The sequence below is a fragment of the Gobio gobio genome, assembly GCF_949357685.1.
Source record: "Gobio gobio genome assembly, chromosome: 17".
NCBI classification, from domain to species: Eukaryota; Metazoa; Chordata; class Actinopteri; order Cypriniformes; family Gobionidae; genus Gobio; species Gobio gobio.
This window is the reverse complement of record NC_137110.1, coordinates 34,053,071-34,079,928: the sequence shown is the minus strand read 5'-3', so window position 1 is coordinate 34,079,928 and position 26,858 is coordinate 34,053,071. Positions and strand designations below refer to the sequence as shown.

Sequence of the window (26,858 nt, the reverse complement as noted above, 5' to 3'; positions counted from 1 at the left end):
TACAGTGAACTCATTGTCAAACCAATTTGAAATGATTCGAGCTTTGTGACATGGTGCATTATCCTGCTGGAAGTAGCAATCAGAGGATGGGGGTCATAAAGGGATGGACATGGTCAGAAACAATGCTCAGGTAGGCCGTGGCATTTAAACGATGCCCAATTGGCACTAAGGGGCCTAAAGTGTGCCAAGAAAATATCCCCCACACCATTACACCACCACCACCAGCCTGCACAGTGGTAACAAGGCATGATGGATCCATGTTCTCATTCTGTTTATGCCAAATTCTGACTCTACCATCTGAATGTCTCAACAGAAATCGAGACTCATCAGACCAGGCAACATTTTTCCAGTCTTCAACTGTCCAATTTTGGTGAGCTTGTGCAAATTGTAGCCTCTTTTTCCTATTTGTAGTGGAGATGAGTGGTACCCGGTGGGGTCTTCTGCTGTTGTATCTCATCCGCCTCAAGGTTGTGCGTGTTGTGGCTTCACAAATGCTTTGCTGCATACCTCGGTTGTAACGAGTAACGGGTTATTTCAGTCAAAGTTGCTCTTCTATCAGCTTGAATCAGTCGGCCCATTCTCCTCTGACCTCTAGCATCAACAAGGCATTTTCGCCCACAGGACTGCCACATACTGGATGTTTTTCCCTTTTCACACCATTCTTTGTAAACTCTAGAAATGGTTGTGCGTGAAAATCCCAGTAACTGAGCAGATTGTAAAATACTCAGACCGGCCCGTCTGGCACCAACAACCATGCCACGCTCAAAATTGCTTAAATCACCTTTCTTTCCCATTCTGACATTCAGTTTGGAGTTCAGGAGATTGTCTTGACCAGGACTGCACCCCTAAATGCATTGAAGCAACTGCCATGTGATTGGTTGATTAGATAATTGCATTAATGAGAAATTGAACAGTTGTTCCTAATAATCCTTTAGGTGAGTGTATGTTTACTTTATTAACATAATCTTAATCTATTTACATGACTGACATTAGTGTCATAAAGCATTAAATAAAATGAAGAAAATAAAAAATTCACGTCAAAACGTGTTTTGGTCTGATCAGTTATTAAACTTTTTGCACCAGTGCACAAAGCAAGGTTCATAAAGACATGGATGAGCGAGTTTGGTGTGGAGGAACTTGACTGGCCTGCACAGAGTCCTGACCTCAACTCGATAGAACACCTTTGGGATGAATTAGAGTGGAGACTGAGAGCCGGGCCTTCTCGTCCAACATCAGTGCTTGACCTCTCAAATACGCTTCTAGTAGAATGGTCAAAAATTCCCATAAACACACTCCTAAACCTTGTGGAAAGCCTTCCCAGAAGAGTTATAGAAGCTATTATAGCTGCAAAGGGTGGGCCAACTCCATATTAAACCCTACGGATTAAGAATGGGATGTCATTAAAGTTCATGTGCATGTAAAGGCAGACGTCCCAAAACTTTTGGCAATATAGTCAAATCACCTTTATTTATACAGCGCTTTTTACAATGCCGATTGTTTCAAAGCAGCTTCACAGTGTTAAACAGGAAAATAATGCAACAGAATTTGATATGGCTATACAGCTGCTCTAGAGAAAATGGTGATGTCGTCCAGCTCATTTCAGTTATCATACAGTGTCAATGCGGGCTGATAAGTAATTTAGTTAAATATTTAGTGTATTTCTGCTTCCAGTTCCATTTTTCACAAAAGCCATGATAGATTAATGTTTAGGACAAATGGAATTTAGACAAATTAATAAAGATTCATGCCAGGCATTCTCAACCCTGGTCCCCGAAGCCCACTGTCCTGCAGAGTTTAGCTCCAACCCTAATCAAACTCACCTGAACCAGCTAATTAAGCTCTTCAGGATTTCTAAAACGATACAGCAGGTGAGTTTGATCAAGATAGGAGCTAAACTCTGTAGGACAGTGGGCCTTGAGGACCAGGGTTGAGAACCCCTTATTTATGCCACGTTTCAGACAAACATAATATGCAGTTGGGACTCCACAAACAGGGAACATTATGATGCATTCAGTAGTTACAATAGTAATATAAAAAATCTATTGGAATGACTTAAGGATTACTTGCAAAACCTTAATAAACTTTATAATCTTTTAGTGTCTGGAGGAAGCCAAAACATGATCAGTAGGAATATTATGTAAATCATGGTAAATGAACACAAACAGAATTATTTCAACAAAAAAAAAAGTTTAATATGCATGCTGGAGCAACATCTGAATACCAATCTTATTATGCTTATCTTTTTGTTCTATAATGTCTGAAAAGAATACAAGGTATTTATTTAATACAAAGGAGAATGGGGTGTCACTGAGACTGGGAGGCTTCACATGGAGTAGAGTGATTTTCTCTGGACATTTAACTATAGTCAAGAGTTAAACACAAAACAGTAATCTTAAGTGCCATGTAAAACTTATGATGGAAACTACTGTGGTTCTCCTTCACCTCGTTGTCAATAACAATTTAAACAGAAGTAATGACAGCAAACGTTTATTTAACATTCGTTCAATCAGATGTTTCAAAAATGTGTACCAAGGCCTCCCTGACTGGTTCTACTGGAGGTTGTGGATCATCTCTTCTTTGGCAATGAGATGAGTGGTTTTGTTGACCAGAGACATGAGAGAGTTCAGTTTTTGAGACCAGTCATTCAGAAGGTCGTTAGGGTCTTTAGGCCTTTGGAAATTAATGATACCAGCGAGCCGGTCCACTTTCGCATAGATGGTCTTGTTGACCACCAGGTTTGATAAGAACTCCTCTGATTCCTACAAGAACAACAACCATGCAAATTGAATACTACAACATTTCTCGAAATGTTAAAATGCTTTAAATTCTGATTAATTATTAAAAGTGAGGTAGGGGTATTACAGCATAAAAAAAATCTAGTCTTAATTAAATAATGTAGTACACCATTAAATCAATTCTTATCACTGTGACTGACAAAAATCCTCCAAACCAAAAATGCTGCATAAAAAAAAAAAATAAATAAAAAAAAAAGTTATTTAATTTTATGACAGAACTCACATCAATTGAGAGGTCGAGCAGTGCTGCCATTCTCCCCATTGTGATGCTGGTGTAATACTTTGCCATTATTCTGATGTTCTGTAAATGGACAGACAAACAAATATCAATTAGCAATTGAATAACAATAATGCAAATAGCTCAAAATACTTAAAAAAAAAAAAAACGGAACTAGATTAATTCACTCATTTATTCACCATATCGTAAAAACAACTGATGTAGAATACACAGGGTGAACAAATTTACAGTTCAATGCATGCAGAAGATGAGTTCATTCCATTTTAACTTTTTTCACCATAAATTAATTTTGCCAGGGAAAAAACACTTGCGATCAAAACTCGGTTCACTACCTATGCTTTTTCAATGTCTTGGCATAATGTTAACCAAATTTGATGACAATGAATTACCTAGGAGGAGCATTTAGAAGTATACCACATTCAAAAACTCCAAAATGTCCAACCTGAGTGAAGCTAATGAATGTGTACAAGTTGTTCTGCTGAATGAGAACAATGTGTACCAATTTAAATATATACAGTCAAAAAAGAAAGTAAACCCTCTTTGAATTTTTAGTTTTACATACAAGGACATAAAATCATCTGGACGTTAGCAGGTTATAAAATTAGGTAAACACAATCTCATGCACATGAAACAACAGCACATGAAATAACAGTGTCATTATTTATTTAACAAAAATAAAGACAAAATTAAGAAACCTTGTGTGAAAAACTAAGTACACCCCATGATTTAATAGCTTGTAGAACCCCCTTTTGCAGCAATAAGTTGAAGGAATCGCTTTCTGTATAACTATCATTCTCTCAAATCATTGTGGAGGAATTTTGGCCCACTCTTTTTTACAACGTTGATTCAATTAATTGAGGTCTGTGGGCACTCTTAATGTTCCGCCACAGCATTTCAATGGGGTTAAGGTCTGGACTTTGACTGGGACATTGCAACACCTTGATTCTATTATTTTTCAGCTATTCTGTTGTAGATTGGATAGTGAACTTGGGATCATTGTCCTGTTGCATGAGCCAATCTTGGTCTCGTCTGTCCAAAGGACACTGTTCCAGAAGTCTTGTAGTTTGTTCAGTTGCAACTTTACAAACCTAAGCAGTGCTGCCATGTTCTTTTTAGAGAGACGAGTCGTTAACATGTAACACTAGGGATGCACCGAATATTCGGCCACCGAAAATTTTCGGCCGAAAATGGCCCAAAAGTGCATTTTCGGTTTTCGTCCGAAAGACTTTTATCACCGAAACAATACTGCCGAAATGTTGTGATGACGCAAACAGAAAACCGCGACCTGCACGTGCTCGTCTGAAGCAACATGTCTGCGGTGTGTACGTATTTCAGTATATCTGAAAAACACCCACGTCTGCTCCATGCACAAGCACTGACAGCGAGAGATCATGTTCTCGATGAGAAGAGGACCAAACTTCACTGTGAAACCGAACAGTTTCCGAATGCAATCTTTAACAGAGGGCATGTTAAGCGCGGACACTTCAATCCGAGTTCCCACACCAACATCGATCAACATGTATCATGAAATTCAAACCATAAATGCCGTTTTGACGCTCTTTAATGTGGCATCACTGATCACATCACAGTTAAAGCGGCGGCGAGCACGCGTGAACGCGATCATCTGTGAGCGCGAAAGATCATCTCTTCCTTAAGAATAAACATGAATGAACATCTAAGATGTGTTGAGGATACAACTTACTGTCATGAATATATGTGGTGTAATCGCTAAATCAGTGTTTCAACGGCGAAAAGACGTCAATATAACTGCTTGTAAACTAAACAATGTCATGTAACTTTAGCATCACATTTACCTCAGGCAGTCATTCAGTGTCCACAGAATTTTATTCACTAGAGTAAATCAACTTTCACTGAATATATGACCTATATTAGCTGTTATATTCATTATATTAGCCGTTATATTCATTATATTCTACTTAACCTGTTAATGATATCTTGATTATTTCATGTATGTTTAAATAAACCTGTCATGAAAATGACAGACACTGTGTATAAATGATTATATTTCAACAACGAATTGGATAAACTATTTTATAATTAGATTTAGAAGTTATTGCAAAAACTGCCTTATGTGAAGTTTACATGTTTGCTATGTTATTTGAGTGTTGATTATTAGACCTAAAAATAAATAGCAACTGAATTTAGGCTAATAGTTTGGGCTCTGTTGTTAACCTTTAATATTAATGTGCAAGTAAGGGCTCCCTATATAGTTTACAGGAATATCTTCAATAAACTTTGTTATAATTTAATTCATTTAAGGACAGATACTTTTTTACCAGTAAACCAATAAAAATAATTGGCAATGGTACTAATGGTACTAATAATTGGCATAATTTCTTTCGGTGTTTCGTTTTCGGCCTTGGTTTCCTCTTTTTCGGTTTCGGCCAAGAATTTTCATTTCGGTGCATCCCTATTTAACACGTTAACTACAGTCGGAGATGTAGCTCTTGGGTTTTTGCAATTTCAATGAGCAGTGCACGGTCTGACCATGGGATGAATTTGCTGGGATGTCCACTCCAGGGAAGTTTGGCAACTGTCTTGAATGTTTTACACTTACTAATCTTCCTCGCTGTAGAATGATGGAATTCAACTTGGAAATGGCCTTGTAACCCTTCCCAGATTGATGGTCAGTAACAATTCTTTCCCTAGATCATTGATGTCTTTCCGCCTTGACATTGTGTTAACACACACCTTAAAGCTCTAGACCAGCAAACTGCCAATACTTCTGCTTTTATAGAGGTGATCACACTTGCTCATGATCAACTAATCAAGGGCATTTGATTAGCAGCATCTGGGTGCTACTTATCCTCTTAATTCATATGGAAGCAGTAAGGGAGTACTTTGGCTGTGTTCGAAATCGCCCCCTATACCCTTAAATAGGGCACTATTTGAGTGAATATCCATTTTTAGGGGTGTCCGAAACAATAGTGGACGTTTTTGAGTGCACTCATTCAATCCCACCATGCACCGCAATAACGAGTGTACATTAGATGTACGCGCTGGAGAATATGCTTGTTCGATGCCCGATCGGCGTATGACAGCAAAGTCCCGCGAGAGCATTTCGAGAGCAAACGAGAAACAACTCCTTATGCTTTTGAAACGTTCTCTCACTCAACCGGACGGTGTACTCTCAACGCACTTTGAGTCGCGCACTGAATGAATGAACTTACCGCTGTCCGATTCGCCCTATTTACCCTCAATCTCCATTACTCCACTACTCCAAAAACGAGCCAACAAGCTTAAAGTTAACCCTATAACTCTTTACTTGTGTGGCACTGAACTTAATTGGAAAGGGGAATAATAAAGTAACTAATAAGCATTTAATTAAAAAAATAACAATAATATTTGTATATACCGTAGTAGGCCTATATATTTCCTATATATTATACTTTATAGTAGGCTACTATTTATATTATGGGCGTCAGAAGCAAAAAAAATGTCGGTGGGTCCTTTAACAGAAACATTTTACTGGAGTAGATGCAATTTACAAAAAATATACGGGCTTGTTTAAACGTCTGGTTGACGTAGACAAACCTACGGAATTCACAATCTTCATCAGCAGCAATAGTGTAGGGGTAAGACGCATGGCATTAAGATTTGACGCAAATTGATCAGAGGTTCGAATCCGCCTTTTACCAAACTCGCACTGATCCTTTTTTCCATCATATATCAGATCGGAAAGGAATTTATTTTCTATGAATATGAAGAAAATATTAGAAAAGTGAAAATAAAGCTACTAACGCGTTTAATCAGTGTTTATCAGGGTATGTAAACAGACGTGCTCAATTAGAGACGATACAAGTGAGTGCGCCCAATATCATTGGTCTTAAAAAGTGTGTGAGTCGATGCCATCTCCTGGCGAAACGCGGGAATTCATTCAATGCACGGCGCGACTCTCGCAGTGCATTATGGGTATTCTCTAGCCGTCGAGCATACATCGGTTGCAAACTCGTTATTGTGGTGCATTGTGGGATTGTATGAGTGCACTTATAACGTCCACTATGGTTTCGGACACCACTAAATGGCTGTTCCCTCAAATAGTGCCCACAGCTGAATCAATCATCCATCCATCTTCCGAACCGCACTGGTCCAGCCCAATATCATGCATACAGGTATAAATGATCCTTTTTAAGATGATTATTATATTGTTTGATTAAGGTTACATGCTAGTTTCCGTAGCAGAGTTCAGGATAAATCTTTTCATTATTACTGGAGCTGCCAAACAGCAAGCACAAACTGCAAAAACGGCAGCCTTTCCGGCGCACTTAGTGTCCGAAATCACTCACTCGTTTTCGAAGTGGACTATATCAGTGGACTAATGTAGGGAATAGTGAATGAGGGTATAGGGGGCGATTTCGGAAACAGCCTTTGTTTTTTTCCACACATGGCTTCTCCATTTTGGCCTAGTTTTTGTTAAATAAACAAATGACACGGTGTAATATGTCATGTGTTGTTGTTCATCTGGGTTGCATTTACCCAATTTTAAGACCTGATTATTTTTATTATGGCCTGATACATAAATCATAGAATTCAGAGTGTGTACTTTTTCACATGACAAGTTTTTTACTTTTATTTTTCTTTAAATTCACCAGATTTATAATGACAAGCCAAAAAAGACCACGCTCAAGTCAAGTATGCTTAATCCGGTTGCTGAAGATCTGCCTTTCTGCAAAATTTAGCTCCAAACCTAATAAAATTCACTTGAACCAGCTATTTAAAATATTCAGGAACACTTGATAATTACAAAATAAGTAAATTTTACAAAATAAAAGCTTGATGGTTTAACATGAAGGCATAAACACTAATTTTAAAGGGACTACATGCAAGGCATTTCATGCATTATCGCTTTTTTATTGCCAGCTTGTAACAAAACTAAAAAACAACAACAACAAAAAACAACTTCCTAGGTTGTCTATGAAAGCCTGTAGACTAATTTATTATGTGAAGGATGTGGATGTGACGGTTATGCGCACTCCCGAGAGCCTCTCTTCACTTCTATGACACATGAAAAGAATGCTTATACAATATTCAGAGCCATTCTGTTCTGTAATGTCAAGTGTCAAGCAAAGGAAAAGGATTAAATCAAACTATAGTTTAATATAGCCAGATCTATATAGTCTCAAATATACCATCATAACAGTGCAATTTAATTGCCTCATCTGTCAACATGATACTGGTGAATTGCAGAGCTTGTGCAAACATATCCACACCAAAATATTGGGAAATGACGGCGTTTCCATTAACTGATGTTATGCGACTAAAACTATTTTTTTCCTCTCATGATAAGTCATTCCAAAAATGATGCCACATATGTTGTCCATTATTTTTAATGGAAAGAGATGTGCGTGTTATCCAAGCACTGACGGCAAGGAAAGCACCTTTACTTGAGCGGCACATATGAGGTGTTTCTCTCTCTTATTTGCTTCAAGGTCTTGATAAATTGTGGCATTTTATATTCTATTGTTTTTTATGAGTTTAATAAAGAACTCTGTCTCGTCTTCTGTCCAAACATACCATCATCTGTAAAGAATGATCGACTTTTACATACGCCAGGTTATTGTGGCGCGTTGCTGCCACATACAGAGAGGAGCAAAAAGTTTGAATTTGGATGGTGGTAATTGAAAGGTTTTTTTTTTTAACCACTTCGTTATTTTGGCTTGGAATTTTGTTTGTTGGAAATATAAACTAAATTTAGAAATGCTTTTGAAATGAAAAACTTAACGTTTAATAAACAAAATATATTTTATAAATGAATAAAGCGTTTGGAGTGGAGTGCAAAATAATCTGTTCCCTGAGTCCACGGTCTTTGCTGTTATTGTGAGTGTACACAAATAAAAGTAGACAGTTTACTGTTTATAATTATATCTTGCACTTATCTGTATGGCTAAAAATTACGGAATATTGTGAGTTGTTTCCGCTGTTATAAAGGAAAAAATCCATCAGAAGGCGCCGACGACTTTGTCGGACAGAGGGTTAAAGAAAACGTAGCCTATTTAGTTTCATAGTTAGGCTATGTTTAAATATTATAATTTTTTTATTTCATATGTTGATTATGAAAAGTGAGCAGCATGAGTAAGGCACATAATCAGATGCGCATATGTCTGGGGACATGGATTTTGAGCACAACATTGAATTTTGTTTTCGAGAAGGTCTTTCTTTAAAATTAATTTCGTTTTGTATAAATTGTATTTTAATTTTGATCAATGTTTAATCAACTATTTGGCTGTATATGTAATAAATAAGAAGCAAACCAAGATCGTCGGGAATGGATTGACTTGCATAACTGGGCTGTTTCCGCGGCCTTTCAGTAAGGCTGAAACTATAACGTCTTTCTGTTTTAATAAATTTTTTGAATATATGTCTTAATTACAGTAGGCCTATAGATAGTTTTGATATTTGTGGCTGCACCAGGGTCTGTCATTAATAGGTTACAGTTACACCACTGTCCTTATTAGGAGAAAATATATGTCGTTTTAACGACCTAAGATCTCGTTATTACGACATACTTGAGTGGAAAAAACAAATATGTAGGCCCTTTGTGGGAGCAATGCGTGACCGTACCAGGGGCCCTGTCAATGCAAAAAAACTGTTTCCATTGCAGTTTTGCAAAAATTTCCTTTTTCGAATTTCACGGTATTGGCATGGAAAAGAGCAACACTTTATAGTCCTTTTGTGGAAGTTTCATGGGTTTGAACATCAACAACTAATAAAAATGTTCCTTTGGAGTGAATCATTATTTTAAGAGTCACAAGAACAGATTTAATAAAGATTTAATAAACAATTTAATAAAGTAAAAGTTGGCTTCCCATATCAGCAAAAATAAGTCTCACTCACATGTTCTACCACTCTGTTTTTCAGATCCTTCCATCTCTTTTCTCCCTCTTCTGAGCAGGTGAAGACATCAGTGTCAGGAGTTCCCATGGAACCCTCCCTCAATTCCTTTCCATAATCCTCCACAACAGATGACCAGCGCATCAGCTCCATGGTGGTGAATTGTTTCAGGAGATCCCTGCCAGGGAAGAACGAAAAAGATAAACACCTATGCTTGTGGCTGGCTGGGTGCTGAGTTATAACTCTGAACTCTTGCCGAAAACTCCAAGTATGTTTTGGCTCATTTACCTGTATTTGGGTATTTCCTCCAGTTTCTTGTCAAGGCTGATTCTATGAACTAAATCAGACTGTTCATTGTCATAAGGAGCCAAAATCACGTAGAGCACCACACTCTTGAGAGCCTGAAATATACATTAGATCTTTTCAGTTTTAAAAAGCACTAGACTGCAAATGAAGTGACTGTAGCTGTGTTACCATCAAAAGTTGTGAGTGTCGGGGAAGCCACTGTGGCTCCTTTATCCTACATCATACTTGCGTCTCAGAGCATGCAGGCAAAATGCAATATAAAAACTGTGTCGTGTTATCTTGTATTCAGATGCCTAGTGTTTGGGAATGCAATCATGTGAGAGACTTCTGGGAGGTTATTATACGAAATATATATACATATATAAGTGCTGGGCAAATTAACGCGTTGACGCGGGCGATTAATTTTTTCAGTTTAACGCATTAAAAAGATTTAGCGTAATTAACGCAGCGCCCGTTTTTATAAAAAAATTTGCCCAGCGTTACATTATATGATCACGCTCTTATTCATGTAATGCTTTTAAACAATCTAAGCACGACAAGACACAAGAGAACACGCTGTATGTCAATGTCCTGTCTGTGTGGGTGCATTTCATGTCAGCTCACTGAGGGACACCCTGACACACACACACGCACACACACACACACACACACGACTAACTCGCGTCAGTCTAATGCACACATCGAGTTTTGCTCTTGAACAAACAATAACAGAATTTTGCCAAAACGCCAGTTTTGTCGCGTATTCTCATATTAGGAGTCTTAAATTAGTTAAATAACGTCTTAAATTAACTTGTGAGAAAATGAGATGCGCGTGATGCGTCATGTTCGGCAGTAGCCGATCTTAAAGTGATAGCAGCACTGATGATGTCTGTCATTAATGTTCATCAAAGAACAACAGGAACGGAGAAAAGTGTAGCTTTAATGATGATTAATCTATATTTCATTTATTATTTATGCAGTTAAGAAAGGTGTTTGATAACTTAATTTTGTAAATGTCTAACAGGGAAGGTCATGCGTAAATATAACATTTATTATAATGGGTTTATGTAAAGATTGTTTTAAGTTCACTTAAACTAATAAATGTTGAAATTGGTAGCTTTCAGTTATACTGTAATATAATGTTATTGATGTTTCATAGAGACATCAGTATCAGTGATACTGACCTTCATTCATAAAAAGATGCCATTACAACAAATATTTAAAATATGCTGTCTTTAAATTGTTTCTATATTAATTTGGAGAGTAACTGAAATTAATACAATATCAAAAACTCGCAAAAAATAAAAACTTTCGATTAATCGCGATTACATAATTTTTTTTAAAATTAATTTGTTAATTTTTTTATCGATTCCCAGCACTAATAAATATATTAATAAATATAAATAAATATATAAATATAAATAAATATATATATATAAATATATAAATATATATATATATATATAATATATATATATATATATGCACATTTTTTGAATTTACACACATAGCCGTTTCCATCCAGCATTTTATGCAGTATCCCACAATGCTCAAAAAAATAGGTGGGTTGAAACATAGCTAATGTTTATTTGTATTACTAAGGTAAACAGCAAAGCTAAAAAGAAAAGGCAAGGATTTATGACGAGACAAGGTACCTGCTGCCATTTGGATGTGTCTTCTAGTATACAAGGAGTGTCATATATGGCTCGGTAATGTTTGCATATGGACAGGTAGGAGCCCTCGTGCAGATCCACTTGAATCATCAGATTATAATATTTCAGTTTCAAATCCTAGACAAGCAAGAAAAGCAAGCGGTTATGTAAATGGAAAAATTTAACGCACCTCCCACCAAGATTATAAACTGAAAATGAAATCAGAGAGATACAAAAGCAGAATAGAAGTATCCTCAAAAAGAGGATGAAAACCTCAGTGCCCTCATCCTGGAAGAACTTAGTGTTGATCTTTTTGCTAATGATCTGTGTGCGAATGTAGTCCTTGACAGCAATGCACAGCCTCATCTGCTCCAGAATGAACTCCGCCTTCTCCTTCTTCTCCATTGAGCCATATGTCTCCACCTGCAGAGAGTGAGAGCATGAGAAATGTCTGTTCAAATCAAGTGCGAAGTGTGAATGCTTCAGGTTAAACGACAAATTAAAGTAAACTGCCTTTTTTATTTTGTAATGCCAAGATTATAATGGTTATATAAATACATAAAATGTTGAACATTAAGAAAGACATCATATAGTTGCATTTTGAAAGAATGTCTAAAAAATTGTAAAACATGTACTGGATCTTGAAATTCCATTGACATTTGAGGTACTTCAATACCCAGAAATACTACAGCAACAGATTACCAATATTCATTTAAAATAACCTTAGTTGCTTCTAGGGCTGCAAACTATGAAGAAGGACAAAGTGGTATGCAAACTGTACGATCACAAGTTCCCATATCACAGCAGCACTACAACTATGAGGGGGCATATTGCAGCTTCTTCATCCAGATGAATAAAAAGACCTAAACCCGGATAGAGGTAGGCTAGTCCTTCAGAGAATTTTAAGTTTTATTTTCAATAAAATAAATTTATTTTCTTTTCATGGGCTACAATCGCCTATGCAGGCGAAATTTGTTTGACATTTCTAATCGTAAACACAGCCATGTTGAAGCCTGCAGTAATGTTTTTCATTGATGTTATTGCAGTCCACTCTGCTGATTATTTTTCGATAATGTTGCACTCCGGTTTGTCATTGTCGGGACTCAAACCGGCGTCTCCAGCATGGGAGGTGGGCACACTAACAAGGACGCTAAAGACAGCAGTCTCTAGTAGGGATGGGGCCGATCCGATCCAGTATCGGTATCGGGACCGATACCAGCTTAATTCACGTATCGGATTTTCCCGATCCAACCTGGGGAGAAATCCGATACCCATGAGCCACGTCTGCGCTTTCCAAAAGTGATTCCCGCCGGCTTGTCTGCAAACTATGGAATGGATTTCCTGAACGGAGGCGCGGCTCAATGAGACACGCCCCACTCAGGAAATCCATTCCGCAGTTTGCAGCAGGATAGCATTGAGCAGCATTGTGGCTAGCCAATGTCAGCTGTGTGGAAATACTTCACACTGGAAACACAGCAGAGAGAGCAAGACAATGTTTACTAAACCGTATTTCAGAGAGGTGGAAGCTCCATCGCGTCGTACAACACAACGAACGCAATCAAACATTTAAAAAAGCAGACACGACTAGGGTGACATTTAAGAGATAATAATTAGGGCTTGACATTGACAATCGCCATCTGCGGTTGTATTTCGGCTGTGTAACACTCACACCAGCCACTTTGAACTTATTATGGTCTTCTCAAAAGCCATCTGTTATAATAACGTTGCGCATTATAACCAATCACACGTGTTTATATTGAGTTTATTAATATAATAATCAGAGGCGTTCAGATTAGCGGAGTCTTGTTCAGAGCGCGCACGGCTCTCACTCTCGCTGAAATCTACACTCAAAGCAGAGATAAACGAGCGATGCACGCAGGAGATTAATTCATCATACAGTGATTGACAGTTTTTGTTCTATTTCAGCACCGAAAATAGTTTCAAACAAAACACAGCAGAACCACAGCGCATTTTATGACTGGCATTAGGTTGGCTTGACGTTCGCGAATCTAGGGACCGTCTCTAAAGTTACATACAACATTGGTAGGCTATACACGTTTCTAACTTAAATGGCATTTGAAGAGAATGACTTAGTCATAAAACTGACTGTAAAGTGTTCATCTAGGTGTTAGGTATGATGCACACCTTTTGGATTTTTGAAATTTAATCAAATAAACTGTCAAATCATATGAAAATGCTTTTTTTCACTAGAATACTGTATGGGCTCTTAGACAAAATATGCTAGATTTAAATGTGTCATAGCTGATAGAACACTGATGAGAATATTGCTTGAGAATATATTTACAGATATAATATTAGAGATTTATGCATTATACGTTGCCATTGACGACAGCCATTATAAGGAAGGAAATCCCACAGAATCTAGCTTAAAAAAAAATGCGTAGAGCTGCTTGATTTATTTTTTGTTTGTTGATTTTCAAATATAAATTGATAACCGTGATAATTTGGGTCACTATTATGTTCATATCATACTTGCCTGTTGAGTGGAGTTTATGTCAGCATCATAAAATCAACAATAATGATAATAATAATATTAAAGCAAACACAGCTCTGGTATCGGAATAGTATCGGTAGATATCCAAATTCAGGTATCGGGATCGGATCGGAAGTGAAAAAATGTGGATCGGTGCATCCCTAGTCTCTAGCATCAGGGGAGAGAGGTTTACCTGCACAGCTCTCCGTTACAGACATGCATGCACAAATTATTAGCAGAAGAGACTGAGGGGGCCATTTTGCCTGAGGGGGCAAATACAAGCAGGTCCAATGCCACTATTCTCTAGTGCTGTTACTGGTTTGATTAAAACCCCTTCATTGCTATGTGCTGAATTGTACAGCAGCAGGTGTCCATCCTAACACTGAACGTTCCAGTTAGTTTGAGGCCTTAAAAAGTATGATGATGATGCAAATGAGTTAGGACTCACTCTTGTTAAGACTCACCTGCAGTTCCTGCAGAATGGCTGCAGCCTCTTTCACCTCTCCATTTTTCTCTTTGATACAGGCCAATGTTTTAGTCAGCCTGGCACGCTCAATCTCCACATATATCTGCAAAAACATTGATATTCAGCATGAATAGAGTAAAGCTGGACATTACAATGGAGTAGAGTGATCCAGCTTTTAAGAATAGATCTGGCATACACAATAATCTAAAAACAGAAGAAATGGAGACCTTTCCAGCAGTGACCGTGCGTAGCGTGTCGATGAGTCGCAGTTTGATTGTCAGGTCACTCTCAGCATCGACATATGTATAGCATTCCTGTACCATCTTTGCAACAGCCTGTAAAGGAAAATTATGAGAATGTTAACCATACATTTCATCCTGGGAAATCAATAATAAAACATCTAAATAGATAATTAGAACACAGATATCAGAGATCAATAATATAATAATAATCAATAATATCATTTTTCAATAAAATATAAAAAATAATGATGAGTGAATTATATATATATATTTATATACCTGCTTCAATTGGCTTCTTCTCTTAGACAGTAGCATGATGTTTTCATTCAAAGCATCCCAGTCTTTGGCTTCATAGCATATCTGAACTATACCCACCAAGATCCTGGAGGTGGACACCATATCTGAAGCCTGGACAGAAGTGGCACAAATGCAAACAAAAAGCAGGGCATTTTAGAGCTAAGAATATTGAACCAACAATTAAACAGAGTACAGTAAAACACTTACAGTTCTTGTTTGCTTCTCTAATGACAGCAGATTCTCGATGGCCTCTTGTAGTCTGCCATCCTTAAAAACAAAAACAGATTATGTTAGGTTTCTCTGTCGCATGTTTTTGCTGAAGCTCATATCATTGTGCATCCAGCAGAAATTATTTATGAAAGGTGAAATATGAGGCATGATCAGTTTAGTATCTAAGTTATGGCTAAAACCCTAGTCAGATAACTAACGTTACTACGACAGCAATTTCCTGGAAAGTTTATGTCTGCATATAAAAAACAATAGTTTTTCATTAAACGCGCTACTGTGGTTTATATTAAATAAACCAATCATATAGTTTAATGCTGAAATGGTTTGATGAACGTTAGCTTTAGCACGCAGCATGACTCAGCCGCTCATTCACACTTACTCTGGCCATTTTCTCAGACTCGGGCAGACGCTGATCTACAGTGACACTGTAGTCAACCTCCATCTTTACTATCCGTCCATCTGATCGTTCAACTCGGTCCTCAGCCATTGTTTCTGCTTACGAAAGAAGAATTCGCAGTGAATCTGATAACTACAACCCGAACAGCTCGCTGTAAATCTTCTTCTGTTTCTTCGATTAGTTTGTTTGGCGGTGGGCATACCGGCTATTAGTGCGCATTACCGCCTCCAGCTGGACAGGAGTGAGAAGGCCCTGTCCCAAATGGCACACTTCATATGCACTTTCGGGCTATGTCTTCGGGCTGTGTCTGAATTCGGATATTCTCTTGCGTAAGTACTTATTTTGAGTAAGTAACTACTTCACAACCACTAAAAAAAAGTGCATTCTATATAGTATTAATGCGTTTAGAATGAATGTTATCGGGACATAGCCATACTACATTCGCCACATGTTGCCCTTATCATGTGACCTACCAGAGTCAGTTGCATCCTGTCACCTCCATTCATAAATCCTCTTCGTGACTTCGTTGCCTACTCTTTTATGAGTATTACTGTGAATTCGGACATAGCCTATTTCTTTTGTCACTTAGCCTACTGTTTTTCGCCTATATGTATAGAAAAGTATGCGATTTCGGATGCAGCCTCGGTATTGTGGACTTACAATGGCTGCCGCGTGCGCATGCCGGCCGCATGTCAATTAATTCCATGACTGCATCACAATGTGCGTAATACTATCCATCCTAAATAGTATGTGACATTAGTAATATTCATTACTATTTAGGCTGGAGTATGCACGTTGGGATGCAGGGTATGAGATTGGCCTTGTCCCAAATGGCACACTTCATATGCACTTTCGGTCTTGTAGACTTACAATGGCTGTTGCGTGCGCATGTCCGTTGAGTCCACAAGACCGTAGAGTGTCCCATTTGTCATTTTAGGTCTCAGAAGGGTGCTCGCGAGCACGTTTGCCAAGCCCGCACTGATGCGAGTGTAACCCCTCCTTTTCGAACTGCCCCGCTCCAAGCGGGACTCAAACCCAAGCGGGACTCAAACCCGGGTCTGTCGGCATGAAAGTCGGACACTCTAACAAGGAGAACCCCTAGCGTCAGTCACTAGAGCATCTCTTGAGATCTCGCCAAGACAGATCTTTTGAAATACTGTAATTCTGTAATGTATATGTGTATATCAGGGTCGTGAGAGGTGTCTTTGTGCGCACGCTTCGGATCTGTCAGTCAGCACGAGTAAGATTGTTTTCATAAACAAAGGAAAGGTACTCCTCTCTTGGAGCATTGGGATCGCTAGACAAGGGCTTAATTAACATTTTTGTGAAAACCTCAAAAAAAAATTACTTGTTTTGCCTATAGCTCGAAATTCTCCTGTCCGCGTTCCGACTCCTACAGTGGCCCAGTAGTGCACAACACAACGAAATCCTTTTGCCAGCACGTGTCACATATGTGGAAGTCTCAAGACCAAAAATGTTCTGTCTAATCATTGCATTCGGTCTGTATTCGGTATCAACCTATGTATTTGCATACCTCCCCGCACCCTGCTCATGTAGACATTACACGTCATCAGCATGCTTCATGAGGCTATGAAGAGTTGTAGACAGTCACTGAGTGCCGCAAACAAACAGCAGTCACCTTTTATAGTTTCTCCAGAACATTAGGTTACTGACGTAACCCCGGTTCTCTGATAACATTTGTTCAGTATCTCACTAAAGGAACGCCTCAGGGAGTGACTGATCGCGGAAGCACCAATACACCACGTCTGCCAACAGTGGCAGATAAATCGCTGCAGTGATCAGGGAGTCCTGTCTCCCTGTATATAAACCACAGCTATCCCTTAGTCTATATCCCATTTCATCATTCTCCACATATCTCTTCTCTGTGCAGGACAGGCAAGGAGGGCAATGTTTGTGAGATACTGAACGAATGTTAGAAAGAGAACGTTAGGTTACTGACGTAAACCCCAGTTCTCTGATAACATGAAGTGAGGTATCTCACAAACATTGCCCTCCTTGCCTGTCCTAAATGGAGAAGAGATATGTGGAAAATGAGGAAATGGGATATAGACTAAGGGATATAGAAAATGTCCGTATTGGCGATATGCTGACAAAGAAAGGCTGTGTAATTATCTGAATCATAGCTCCCGACGGAGGTGAAAACAGAATAATATGAGTAATTCGCCCCTCAATTAATGCTTCGGTTACTAACGTAACCTTGCTTCCCTGAGAAGAGGGAACGAGTATTGCGTTTAGCTAAACGCTAGGGGAATTTCCTTTCCTCGAGATTTTGAAGCAAATTTTTATCCTAAAAATACCATGTAAAACGCAGTGCAGCTGCACAGCTCTCAGCAGGAAGCAGCTGCGTGCTGATTGGCTGTGCCGCTGCAACTACAGGAACCTATGGCGGGAAGGACCAATCAGGTCCCTCTAATATTACCGCCACAAGGGGCAGCAGAATTTGCATAGCCAAGGGTATAAAAGACCCTGTCTCGCCAGGTTCGTCAGGTTAATCGACTGAAGCGACTCCCTGAGCAAGCAAAGCACGGCAAGCAAATGCAATACTCGTTCCCTCTTCTCAGGGAACCGAGGTTACATTAGTAACCGAAGCGTTCCCTTTCGAGAGTACTCTCATATTGCGTTTAGCGAAATGCTCGGGGACCCAATGCAAAACGCCGTGCTCGCTTAACGGCTCTGAAAGCCTGGAGACACCATACCCAGACCGACCTAAGTGGGCCCGTAAATATGATATTCATAGAAGTCCCCAATATGAGCCAGACCTGAGTCGGCCATTTAATGAGAATAACACGCAAAGATACGTGTAGTATATATATATGTATAGACCAGACATGGTCGGGCCAAAGAATATTGAATGACCAGATAATTCGAGTCATGGAAGGAATGTGCTTATGACTTATACAAATACTTAACCCAGACCAGACTGTCGGGCCATAAGGGGTTAATATGTATTACACAGCGAGAAGCCCAGATTGTAAGGCAGGGACATCCTAATTATAAAACCTGATAAAAGTGGACGGGGAGGCCCAGCCTGCCGCTGCACAGATATCATTCAGAGAAATGCCAGTAGACCAAGCCCACGATGAGGCCATGCCTCTAGTAGAATGGGCTTTGATGCCTTTAGGGCAGCTGAGATCTTTAGACTCATAAGCCAGTGAGATAGCATCCACTATCCATCGTGACAAGGTCTGCTTTGTAACCGCACACCCACGGGTGTGGCTGCCAAAAGCACACAAAGAGCTGTTCAGTTTGCCTGAAAGCAGCGGAACGCTCTATGTATATTCTCAGCGCTCTGACAGGACAGAGCAAATTAGCATCTTCCTCATCTAACGATGATGAGAGTGCTGAAAGTGAAATGACCTGTGCTCTGAACGGAGTTGAAAGCACTTTAGGTACATATCCATGTCTTGGTTTGAGGACGACTTTAGAGTCGTTTGGCCCAAATTCCAGACAAGAGGCGCTCACTGAGAGCGTGTGCAGATCACCCACTCGCTTAACTGATTCGATCGCTAGCAGAAAAGCGGTCTTGAGTGATAGGAGCTTTAAGCTCACCGAATACAGAGGCTTGAATGTTGAGCCTTTCATAGCATCCAGGACCGTGGACAGGTCCCATATAGGGACTGAAGGGGGGGCGAGGTGGGTGAAGCCTTCTAGCCCCTTTGAGGAAGCGCACGATAAGATCGTTCTTCCCCAGTGACAGTCCATTCACTTGAATGTGATCCGCTGCTATAGCAGCCACATAAACTTTGAGCGTGGAGGGGGAACGACCCGCGTCCAGTAGCTCTTGTAAAAAAGTGAGCACTTCTGACACTTCACAATTATGTGGGGTCAAGCTTCGTGCTTTGCACCAGTCCGAAAAGACTGACCATTTGTCTGAATAGAGCCGCCTGGTCGCGGGGGCTCCAGCTTCAGAAATAGTGTTTAATACACTTTCAGAGAGGTTCTCATGTACCCGTTGATGTGCCAGACATGAAGCACCCATAGATCGGGACGGGGATGCCAGATCTGCCGTTTCACCTGCATGAGGAGGTCTCTCCTCAGCAGTATTGGCCACGGGGTTGTATCTGACATCCGACTTAGCATTGAGAACCATGGTTGATTTCTCCAAAGCGGGGCTATTAAAAGAACAGTGCATTTGCTCTCCCTGATCCTCTCTATGACCTGAGGTAACATTGAGATTGGGGGAAAAGCATGAAGAGGAAGGTTGGGCCATTCGTGGGCCAACGCGTCCTTGTGCTTGGAGAAATATATTAGGCATTGAGCATTGTCTTGCGAGGCGAAAAGATCCACTTTTGCCTCTTCAAACATGCCCCAAATTGTCTGAATCGTTTGTGGGTGAAGAGACCACTCTGCTGGGGACACTTTGCCCCTGGACAGCATGTCTGGACCCAAATTCAGAATGCCTGGCACATGAGTCGCTCTCAGCGAGCTCAGGTTGTGCTCTGCCCATATTAGGACTTTTTCCGCCATTGTGTGTAAACCAATAGATCTTAGACCGCCCTGGCGATTTATATAGGCTACCACTGACCGGCTGTCCGTTTGGATCAGGACATGGTGGTGCTTTATGTACGGAAGGAAAGCTCTTAGCGATAGTGTGACTGCTTTCATCTCTAGACAGTTTATTTGAAGGCTCTTTTCCGAGTCTGACAGAGACCGGAGACTGGCCTGCCCTCGTGAAGGGCTCCCCAACCTAGGTTGGATGCATCTCTCGAGATAACATTCCACTTCGTAACAGTACCCAAACTCACACCCATCTGATACCAGACAGGATTTTTCCAAGGAGCCAGAGCCAACACACAGCTGTGGTCTACCTTGATTTTTAATCGGACCGAGAGCCATGTGTGAGCTGGAACGCGGCGATTCAGCCAGCGCTGTAGGGGGCGCATGTGTAACAGACCTAGTCTGAGAACTGCCGCCGCCGAGGCCATGTGACCCAACATCCTCTGAAAGTGTTTGAGAGGAGTGTATGCACCGGACCTGAGAGAAACCGCTCGGTTCCGAACAGAGAGCGCGCGCTGTGACGTCAGTCGCGCGTTCATCTGTAGTGAGTCTAACACTGTTCCCAGAAACAAAACATTCTGTGTGGGAGACAATGAGCTCTTTGCCACATTGATTCTGAGGCCCAAACATTTCAAATGGTTGAGAAGCCAAGATCTGTGGTTCAATAACTGTATCTCTGACTGAGCTATTATGAGCCAGTCATCGAGATAGTTGAGAATTCTCATTCCCCGAAGCCTCAGCGGGGTTAGTGCCGCTTCCATGCACTTCGTAAACGTGCGGGGAGCCAGAGATAGACCAAAGGGTAGCACCTTGTATTGGTAAACTTTCCCCTCGAAGGCGAATCTCAAGAATGGCCTGTGATGGGGGGCTATTTGTATGTGGAAATAGGCATCCTCTAGGTCTACAGTGAAAAACCAATCTGCCAGAATGTGCGCGAGGATTTGTTTCATTTTCAACATTTTGAACGGGCGCTTCATAAGGGCCTTGTTCAGATGTCTGAGATCTAGAATGGGCCTGAGACCACCGTCCTTTTTTGGTACAAGGAAGTAATGACTGTAAAAGCCTGACTCGCTCTGTGAGGGGTGTACGGCTTCCACCGCCCCTTTCATTAACAGTTTTGATATTTCGGTTCGAAGCACGTGACTTGTGCGGTGGTCTGCGAGCAAACTGTAGTGAGTAACCTTGTTCTATTGTGTTCAACACCCATTTTGAAATGCCGGGAATGGCCCGCCAGGCCTCGGCCTTCAAAGCCAGGGTCTGAATTAATTTGTGGGGCGAGTCGCTGGGTAACAGGGACTCGGTGGCCCGATAATGTTGTGTTAGAGTGGCGTTCACCAGAGCGCGTTTGTTCACGGGCTCTCTGACTGGGAGGGAATTGTTTCCCGCCGCCTGAGTGCAGGGGGCCGGGGGACATAGAATATTGGTGCTTGTGTACAGGCGAGCAAAGATGTCCCTGCCTTACAGGCTGGTCTGGGTTAAGTATTTGTATAAGTCATAAGCACATTCTTTCCATGACTCGAATTATCTGGTCATTCAATATTCTTTGGCCCGACTATGTCTGGTCTATATATATATATATATATATATATATATATATATATATATATATATATATATATATATATATATATATATATATATATATATATATATATATATACTACACACGAGTTTGAATACGGGCTCGTAGACTGTGAGGATAATGTTTCCAACCACCTGAGTGCAGGGGGCTGGGGAACATGGGGGAGTGATTGAGTGTAGGGGTACATGCTTTAATGCTGGCACACTGCCTACAGAGAAAAAACCCTTTTTGTGATTCATATGGGTCGCCGTGAAAACGGCGTTTGTGTACAGGCGAGCACACTTGTTTGCGGGCTCGTTGGCTATGTATGTAGTGTGCCCAGCCGCCTGTTTGAAGGGAGCTGGGGAACGTTTTGGAAGAAAGTGAGGTGGTAAACTGTGAGGTGGTAAACTGGCCGAAGTGGGTATTATCCACCTTCTCTTTGTGCCTCTGGCTAGGACGGCTTCGGCGGCTCAGGTTTCGACACATTGCTGGGTCGAGGACCTCAATGCTCCGGCGGTCTGCTGCGGCTCGTAGAGCGTGAAGGCTGTCTGGCCTTAGAAGCCGTGCGAGGCTGGTGAGCTGGTGGCGCCGCCTTGGTGGGCTGGTCCAGCCTTAGCGTGATGGCTAGGGGAGGAGCTGGAACGCTTGGGCAGGAAATGTCTCATTGCCTGTGAGGCCTTTTGAGCCTCGGTGAAGCTTTCTGTGAACCCAACCACAGAGGGACCGAATAATCCTGAAGGCGCATGGGCGCATCCAGAAAAGTGGTCTTGTCCGAGTCTTTCATCTCAGTTAAGTTAAGCCACAAATGGCGCTCCAACACGTCAAGTTAGCCATGCATCTGCCGATCGCCTGAGCGTTGGCCTTGGTCGCACGCAGGGCCAAGTCAGTGGCGCCGCGCAGGTCCTTCAGGGCTTCGGTATCAGGGACAGACTCATCCAGGGAACGGAGGAGTTTGGCCTGGAAGACCTGAAGCACCGCCATAGAGTGAATCGCTGAGGCCGCCTGGCCGGCGGAGGCGTACGCTCGACCAGCGAGGCTGGAAGTAGTGCGGCAGGCTTTAGATGGGTGTACAGCCTTTGACTGCCATCCCCTGGCGGAGGGTGGACAAAGGTGTGCAGCGACGGCTTCCTCGAGGGGAGGAAGAGTGTGATATCCCTTTTCCTGAGCACAAACGACCACCGAGAGCGCGGTAGAAAAAGTGGATTTGGTGCGAGATGAAAATGGCGCCTTCCACAACTTGGATAATTCCTCGTGGACTTCTGGGAAGAAGGGAGCGGGTTTTTGAGCGGTCGGGTGGCGGCGGTTCTCGAAAAACCACTCGTCCAGTCTGCTTCTCGTGGGCCCCTGGGGTTGAGACCAGTCAATACCGAGGTCGTCCACAGCCTTAGTGAGCAGGCTGATAAGCTCAGCGTCAACTGAGGTTTTGCCGCCCATGGCAGTCCGCGTCGAAGTAGCGTGCTCCGAGACGGTGTCCGACCACCCACTTTCAGATGAAGCAAGCGAAAGGCTGTCATCCTCCTCCTCTTCTGGTCCGCCGAAGGAAACAGTAGCAGCCGCCAGACGAGGGGAGCTGTGCTCTTCCTCTGCGAACATGACAGGCGATGGCGAGGCACACGGGGAAATGACCGGTGTGTGCTCGTCAGAGCGCTCTGGGGGCCTCTGGTCGCGGTGTTTCTTCTTACGCGGCTCGAGAGGTTGAGCGCAAGGGACGGGATTCGGATCACAACTGGCTAGCCGAGCCCGAAGGGTCTGCAGCGCCAGTTCGTCGCACTCCGGGCAGCCGCCCTGGCTGAGTGTGGCCTGCGCGTGGTCTCGCCCGAGACATGAGACGCAGATGATGTGTCGATCCTCGTCCGGGAGAAAGCCTCTACACGAGGCGCAGGAACGAGACATTTGCAACAACGTCTCGGCTCTTTTCGTGAGTGTGTAGCAACGGCAAACACACGGATTGGTATAAAAGGATATGTGCCGGATGGCACAGCTGGAGGCAGGCTGAAGGCGGAGAATCCGACGTCCTCAGGCTGCAGAGTTCTGCTGGGTGCGTGTCGACGGCAGGCTTCAATCCAGAGCTCAGAGAGGTGAGTCGCTGAAGAAGAAATAATATGACAAACCTGGCGAGACAGGGTCTTTTATACCCTTGGCTATGCAAATTATGCTGCCCCTTGTGGTGGGAATATTAGAGGGACCTTTTTGGTCCTTCCTGCCCAGCGGGCTCAACATAGGTTCCTGCAGTTGCAGCGGCACAGCCAATCAGCACGCAGCTGCTTCCTGCTGAGAGCTGTGCAGCTGCACTGCGTTTTACATGGTATTTTTAGGCTAAAAATTTGCTTCAAAATCTCGAGGAAAGGAAATTCCCCTAGCGTTTAGCTAAACGCAATACGAGAGTACTCTCGAAAGGGAACTGCATTATACCCTAACTACTCACCAGGACTGAGTGGGCTAGAGAGGGTTCTGTCACATCCAGTCTACGAGCAAAAATGTGCACATTTTTTTTATAGAGTTGCCTCTAAACAGAGCCCAGGAAGTAGCCATGCCTCTAGTAGAGTGTGCTCGTAGTCCTATTGGGCTCTAAATTCGCATTATTGTAACATAATACGATAGCCTCCACTACCCAGTGAGAAAGGCGTTGACAGGAGATAGGTCTTTTTCTGTAAGAGTCAGCCCACGAGACAAACAGCTGATTGCTCTTACGAAGTGAGCGGGTTTTCTGAACATACATATGCAAAGTACGAACCGGACATAAACTGTGTAACCCCTCCTCCTCTGGGGATTGAAAGGGTGGTGGATGAAAAGCTAGCAGGTCCACAGATTGGACTGCAGCAGCGTGATCAAACACCTTGGGTACAAACGCAGGGTTAGTTCTAAAAGTGACTTTTTGGCCACCCATAGCGAACATCATATAGGAAGGGTGAACTGATAAAGCATGTAGTTCACTCACCCTTTTTGCTGTAGTGAGAGCAAGTAACAGAGCTGTCTTTAAAGCAAGTAGCTTCAAGGAAATTTTATCAATGATATCGAAAGGGGCTTTTGACAGCGCGTTCAGAACCACGGACAAGTCCCAGGACGGGACCAGCAGCTTCAATACTGGGTGTAACCGACGTGCCCCTCTCATAAATTGACAGACGAGAGGGTGCTGGCCGATAGTACCCGAGTTAAGACCCACATGACAACGCTGAGATAGCGGACAGATAAACCTTAATCGTAGCGGTAAAAGGCTTTGCCCTTATCTAGAAGGTCCTGTAAAAAAAAGACACATCCGAAACTGAGCACAAAAAAGGAACGATGTTCATATCTGCGCACCAGTCCTGAAACACCCTCCATTTGAGATCATTTAAAGAATGCGTTGAGGCAGCCCTCGCGTTTTGAATTGTCTCAATCACTTTCGGAGGTAACCCAGCTGTATTTAGATTTAGCCTCTCATGGGCCAGACCCAGAGAGCTAGTTTCTGAGGGGAGGGATGAAATATTTCCCCCGGTGCTTGTCAGAGGAGATCCCTGCCATGGCTGGTTATAGAGCAGTTGTGCAATCTCCGCAACCCACAGTCTCCCTGGCCAGTATGGCACGATCAGAATAATTACAAGTACGCGTATAGTAACCTGTCTGGCCACACGTGGGCTTGAGCATCCACACCCAACGGTGCATCGATGCCAACCAGAGAGAAGAACAGGGGACATTGCGCGTCTTCGCGCGATGCGAAGAGATCTACGGCTGCCTGGCCGAATCTCTGCCTCACCATGAGCATAACTTGGGGGTGGAGTTTCAGCTTTTACAGCTGAAATTCTTGGAATAACAAGAGAGGAATAACATGGATAGAACTTTTTTCTTGGCAAGGATTAATGGATCACAATCAGGTACAAGGAAGGGAGATGACAGCTTTACGTAGGCTGAGACAAAAAGTTATATTTTTTTATGCAACTTGTTTATTAACTTTTTAATAGCAGTTTATTGTGGAATATGAGACAATCGGGTCCAGTCGGGTCTGTGTCTTCCCGCCGGGTTCGGTTCCAGCTATCATATAATAGACGGTCCAGGTCGGTTCCAGGTACTATATATTTGACATTTCTTGGATCTGCACGGGTCCTGGTCCAGCTTTTGAAATAATAGACGGGTCCGGGTCGGTTCCGTGTAGCACATTACGGGTCTCTTTGGGTTCGGGTTCAAATTTTTTAGACCTCTAGTCTCCACTCCCCATACAGAGGATTCCCTCTGGACAGTAAATCTGCTCCCCTGTTTATTAATCCTGGAACATGCGTCGCGCATAGGGACAGGCAGGTCCTGCTGCTCCACATAATCAGGTCTTTCGCTAACAAGTGAAGCTTGTGAGAACACACTCCTCCCTGTCGATTTATGTAGGCTCTGACCGTTGTATTGTCTGTCCTGACCAATACATAATGATTCTTGAGAAAATGCACAAAATGTCTCAGCGTTAGTAACACTGTCAGTAGTTCTAGAAAATGTATGTGCTTCTCTCTCAGTGCAGGAGACCAAACTCCCCTGACTGTTCTGCCCTCGAACACTGCCCCCCAGCCCATGAGAGATGCATCTGTTGTCCCCACTTTCCTCAATACAACAGGACCCAGAGGGCATCCTGTCCTGAGAAAAGACGGGGCTCTCCAATGACAGAAAGCACTCATGCATTCTGGTGAGACGCGCACTTGGCGACTGAGACAGCTCGTGGGGCAAATGCCCTGTGACGCTGTCCAGTTCTGAAAAGTTCCCAGGGGAACCACTGACACTGTTGAGGCCATCAGACCCATTAGTCGAAGACACATTTCGAAAGAGACTAAACTAAAAAAGAGGGAGAGGCAGCTGAGAAATGTCTTGATGCGT

The 26,858-nt window shown here is 42.1% G+C and overlaps 1 protein-coding gene across 1 annotated transcript; it reads right to left on the bottom strand.

Annotated features, from left to right (window-relative positions):
• Positions 1-1,450: 1,450 nt before the first annotated feature.
• On the bottom strand, positions 1,451-16,140 carry psmd12 (proteasome 26S subunit, non-ATPase 12). Its single transcript, XM_079840998.1, has 11 exons — positions 15,929-16,140; positions 15,529-15,588; positions 15,304-15,432; positions 15,010-15,117; positions 14,781-14,885; positions 12,096-12,245; positions 11,826-11,960; positions 10,174-10,286; positions 9,889-10,063; positions 3,019-3,096; positions 1,451-2,759 (listed from the first exon to the last, which is right to left on the bottom strand). The coding sequence occupies exons 1-11, from the start codon at positions 16,034-16,036 to the stop codon at positions 2,550-2,552; spliced, it is 1,371 nt and encodes a 456-aa protein (XP_079697124.1). The 5' UTR covers positions 16,037-16,140; the 3' UTR covers positions 1,451-2,549.
• Between the last annotated feature and the right edge of the window lie 10,718 nt (positions 16,141-26,858).